The 4,985-nt window shown below is 35.5% G+C and overlaps 1 protein-coding gene across 2 annotated transcripts; it reads left to right on the forward strand.

Moving 5' to 3' along the window:
* Positions 1-4,751, forward strand: LOC113850266 (metacaspase-1). Of its 2 annotated transcripts, none has more exons than XM_027480727.1 (5): positions 1-516; positions 2,522-2,855; positions 3,862-3,982; positions 4,083-4,301; positions 4,496-4,751. In XM_027480727.1, the coding sequence occupies exons 1-5, from the start codon at positions 159-161 to the stop codon at positions 4,553-4,555; spliced, it is 1,092 nt and encodes a 363-aa protein (XP_027336528.1). In that variant the 5' UTR covers positions 1-158; the 3' UTR covers positions 4,556-4,751. The 2 variants fall into 2 exon arrangements, with proteins under 2 accessions (XP_027336528.1, XP_027336529.1); XM_027480728.1 differs by having other exon boundaries at positions 104-516; positions 2,525-2,855; positions 4,496-4,678.
* Positions 4,752-4,985: the final 234 nt, after the last annotated feature.

Consider the following 4,985-nt stretch of genomic DNA (forward strand, 5'->3'; position numbering starts at 1 on the left):
GCTTTGGAATTCGGTTTCGTCTGTTCTTTTAATCTCGCACCTTACGAGAAGTCTCACCCTTCTTCAGCTTCTGCACCATCCTCTCCTTAACTCTGAAACTCTCGAGTACCAAATTCCAATAATACCCCTAACCTATTCCCTAATTTACGAAAGCAGCCATGTACAGCAACATGCTGGTCAACTGTTCCAGCTGTCGCACCCCTCTGCAGCTGCCACCTGGGGCCGGATCCATCCGCTGCGCCCTCTGCCACGCTGTCACTCACATCGCTGACCCACGCGCCGTCCCTCCTCAGCCTCCCTCATCCACCTACGCGCCATCGCCGCCCTCCCCTTACAACCACGCGCCGCCCGGTCCCCCGCCCAGCCCCCACGGCCGCAAGAAGGCCGTGATCGTCGGCATCTCCTACCGCTACTCGCGCCACGAGCTCAAGGGATGCATCAACGACGCCAAGTGCATGCGCTACCTTCTCGTCAACAAGTTCAGTTTTCCCGAATCTTCCATCATCATGCTCACTGGTATGTACCTATTCTTTGTTTCGATCGCTGCGTTTTCTGTTTATTTCCCGAGATAATTGTTGTACAATGTCAGAATTAGGGATTTTCTTCAAGAATGGATTTTATATTTTATCAATAATTCAGGTTTTAGTAATTTCTCTGGTTAATTTCGATTGAATTTATTAATCCGTGCTATCTGACATGAGGGTGTATTTTTTTTTAAATCTATGAATAGAATTTTCTCAATTAAGTTAATTAATAATTAGTCATTAATTGATTGCGTTAAGTGTTTTTAGTAATTTTGTTGGTGATATGAGTAGATAGTTAGAAAATTAGTCTTAATTAACGGTTAGTTATTAGTTTTGCTTCATTAATTTCAATCTAAAAATTTGCGTTTGTCCAATTGTTCTATCTAATATTACCCTTTTCTTGCGGCTGTGATGAAATATTCACCTTTCATTTCGCTTTCATTTCTTCAATAGATAGGTAGAACTAGAAGTAGAATACAGGAGTTGAGAAACAATGTTGTTTAAATTATTGCTACTTGCGTTAAATCCATTATTTATCTGATACCTATGTACTTGTTTCCTATTAGTAAGTCCTACTATGATGCGTTCATAATTTCCAAAAATGATCACAAAATACCAACACATTATACGTTCTCACCATAAAAGAAGTGTATGATTAAGTTTATTGTCTAAGCTGTGTTCTCACAAACCGTATGCCTAAGTTTGCTAAGTAATTACCATTGCATCAAACTGTGTCCTTCAAACAATTTACTTAGGTTCCCAACATTTTGTAAATAGTTATAGTAGGTTTCAACAAAAAAAAATTTCTCAGAAATCTTTGTATGGTTGTTATTAATTAGGAAATATAATAATTTGCATTGATTAGAAAGCTTATGGTGAAGTTAGAGATGTATCTCTTCCTGGTTTAGATATTAAAACTTATCTTCTGCTAACACAAACAAAAGATTCATTAACAATACTTCCAACTTAACCAGTTTGACCTTTTGATATGTTACAGACTTCTTATTTCTAGAAGGCTATTTATATAAATAGATAAAATAAAGTTCAATTGCATGGTTTTTCTCTCCTCCTTATTGTCCAAATGTCAAAATTAAATTCACTCATGTCACATGCTCAATTTTTTTAGAGAGTAATTCTTAAATAATAGAACATGAAATTAACATCTTTTTTTACATTTTCATTAAATGTTTATGGAGGAGGAGGAAGAGAAAGTGATTCTTGTGCTTAATTTTATAATAAATAGTAGTTATATTACTTCAGAACCTAGAAGGTAGGTGTTGTAATTTTGCCATACATAATTATGTGTAATTTAGTCAATAATATCTGATCTAAACATCCACATACGTCTATTATCTTCACCCTTGGTTTTGTACTTGTCCAAATAATAATCTTGCTGTCTCACTATGCAACACGTGTGTCCTTGAGAATTTGGCCAAAATCTTGTTTCGATTTTACATGCATTCAGATAGGCAGTTTAACTATACAGTAAATCTTTGACAAGTACCAATGAGCAATGGTAATGATGATAAAAATGACTATGGTTAGAAACACTCTACAGAGCTGTGGGTTTGACACTTTGTGTTGAAAAGAAGACACAGTAGAACAGTTTCAAACTCTATCTCGTGAAAATGGGGAATTGCAAATAATTTATACACAAAAATTGGACAGACGGCTGATAATTTTTTTATTTTTTTTGGAGTGGGGGGGAGGTGGATAATGCCTTGTATAATTAACTAGTGTGTAAAGTGAGAAAGTAAATTTAAACACCTTGTAAACCTAACCCACTTTAATTCATAGGTGGAGACATGGTACCCTTACTATGCCACTATGCATTTTCTCACTTTTGAAGAGTCAAACCTATATTAAGAATATATGCAATGCATATTTTTTATGTAATCTCAGCATTTTTCAGACATAATTTCCTGTGCTATTTTTGTATAACAAATAAGCATAAAGGTATATATACTACTACTCATTATTTAAATTACAAAATGCAGAAGAAGAAGATCCCCGTGGCCCCAAATTTCCATCAAAGCACAACATCAGAATGGCTATGTATTGGCTTGTGCAAGGATGTCAACCTGGGGACTCTCTTGTTTTTCATTATTCTGGCCATGGATCGCAGCAAAGGAACTACAGTGGTGATGAAGCTGATGGATATGATGAAACTCTATGTCCTATTGATTTTGAAACACAGGGTATGATTGTAGATGATGAGATCAACACAGCACTTGTCAGACCTGTTACTCATGGGGTTAGGCTGCATGCACTAATTGATGCCTGCCATAGTGGCACTGTTCTAGATTTGCCATTTCTTTGCAGAATGAACAGGTTACATTCTAAAGAATATAGTCTATTATGGTTGCTTGCATGGTTTAACTATTATCAATTTTTGTTTTGTTGGCTTTATCGCTTTATGATTGTGATATTTGATAAAAAATATTATTAACTTTGCATTAAAACTTCATGTAAAGGACAGGATATACTTAATCATCTGCTAAACAAATTGAGCTCAATTCTTTAATAATTGTGCCTGTGATTGATAAATAACCAAATTGTTACTGGATGATAACATTTTTATTTTATCAATTCATTTTTTCCATTTTTTAAGTTCAATATCAAATTTTTACATGTTAAATTAATCCTGTGAAATCTTGTAATTTACACTAATAAAATGCTAGATGAGTGAAACAGCAGCACTTTGATACCTATTTGCAAGAATCAAGGAGAAAGGACAAATATGTCTGCAGGGAAATTAAGCTCATGAGTCACACTATATTGGGCAGATATATAAAGTTAGATATGCTCTTTGGTAGTGAATGTTGGGTGCAATATAGTGTCAACAAGAGCAGAAAGTATAGCACATATGATCCTCTTAAAAGAAGGTGCAGAACAAATGATAATTGGAGGTGGATGACTAGATATATATGATTTGAGATAAGAGTAGGAAATCTTGTATGCCTGAGAGAGTTTGAGTGTCACTTATTGAGTAAAAATTAAAATAGACTTGCCTAAGGTAGTTTGGTTATGTGTGAAAGTGAAAACCAGTTGGCAAAGATTTGGTCTCAATAGTGTCCATTGATCTACGTAGTTGACTCCACTTGGTGGGATAAGGCTTATTTATTGTTTTATTGGTGGGATAAGTCCACGATGGTAGAAGAGTTTGGATCAAAACTAAGATATACATTTTACATTTTTGTTTTTCCATTTTCTTTTCATTTGAATGTTTTACAAATGTAGTTTTGCTTTGTTTTATGATTGAATATTTTATTTCCATAGAACATGCGTAGTTCTCTGGTACCTTCTATGCACACCTGTTTCTGTTTCTTTGAAACAGGAGTGGACAATATGGATGGGAGGACCATCGCCCTAGGTCTGGCGTATGGAAGGGATCAAATGGTGGAGAAGTTATCTGCTTTAGTGGATGTGACGATGATCAAACTTCTGCTGATACATCTGTAAGTTTCAGAAAAATCAAATTGACTTGTGTCTCAGACTGTTTCAATCTATAACTGTGAGACCTGTTGTCTGAGCGTATGATTTTATCACTATAAACAGGCACTATCGAAGATTACATCAACTGGGGCTATGACATTTTGCTTCATCGAAGCCATAGAGCGTGGTCATGGTGCTACCTATGGCAGCATTCTTACTGCTATGCGCACCACCATCCGAAATGTTGGCAGTGGTGGTGGTATTGGAGGCGGCGATGTGGTAACATCCCTTCTCTCCATGCTTTTGACTGGAGGTAGTCTCAGTGCTGGTGGACTAAGACAGGTAAATGAAGTTTGATTTGACAGTTGTTTGATCATGTTACAAAACCAAGTTTTCACTGTTTTCTTTCCATGGCTTGCTCTATTATCTGAACTCATTAGTTCTTTATGCCACCCATAACAGTTATTTTAATTTTTTTATTGTTGAACTGACTTCTGCTATTTTCTTTTCCTTTCCATTTCCTTTTGTTTCAACAGGAACCACAGTTAACAGCTTGCGAAGCATTCGATGTATATAGAAAACCTTTCTCATTTTGATATTCAATATTCTTTCAACTGCAATTTGTTTTTCTTGACGCTGGCCTTGTACACGAGTAAATTGATTATAATAATAAATTTAATGTATTATAAAGAAGTGGATAGGATTCTTTTCTTTGACTGAGGATGTGTTTGGTTGAATTTGTCTACCATTGAAAATGTGATATGCTTATAATAATGACAGTGATTCCTTGGCTTAATATGCGGATTCGTCTCAGCTTAAACGCTTAATTTGGATTCCCCATCAGAGTTGAGCATCTTAACCCTGTTTAAATTAGATGTGTTTGTGGCATGAAATTTTCCTCGCGAAAAACATCGCTTATGATTTGAAAGTAATTGTCTCGTTGATAATACATTATGTCTAAATTAATGCAATTACTTGTATAGTCTGTTTGGAACAACAAATTTTTGGTTGATTTGATAAAGGTTA

This window comes from Abrus precatorius, unplaced genomic scaffold (genome assembly GCF_003935025.1).
Source record: "Abrus precatorius isolate BTA unplaced genomic scaffold, Abrus_2018 Scaffold9, whole genome shotgun sequence".
Classification (NCBI taxonomy): domain Eukaryota; kingdom Viridiplantae; phylum Streptophyta; class Magnoliopsida; order Fabales; family Fabaceae; genus Abrus; species Abrus precatorius.

Excerpts from the sequence above, each read along its gene's own strand:
- LOC113850266 (XM_027480727.1), top strand. The coding sequence starts at position 159 with ATGTACAGCAACATGCTGGTCAACTGTTCCAGCTGTCGCACCCCTCTG. Across the intron at positions 2,856-3,861 it reads TTTCTTTGCAGAATGAACAG|GAGTGGACAATATGGATGGG; the intron begins GTTACATTCTAA and ends TCTTTGAAACAG. Across the intron at positions 3,983-4,082 it reads AAACTTCTGCTGATACATCT|GCACTATCGAAGATTACATC; the intron begins GTAAGTTTCAGA and ends CACTATAAACAG.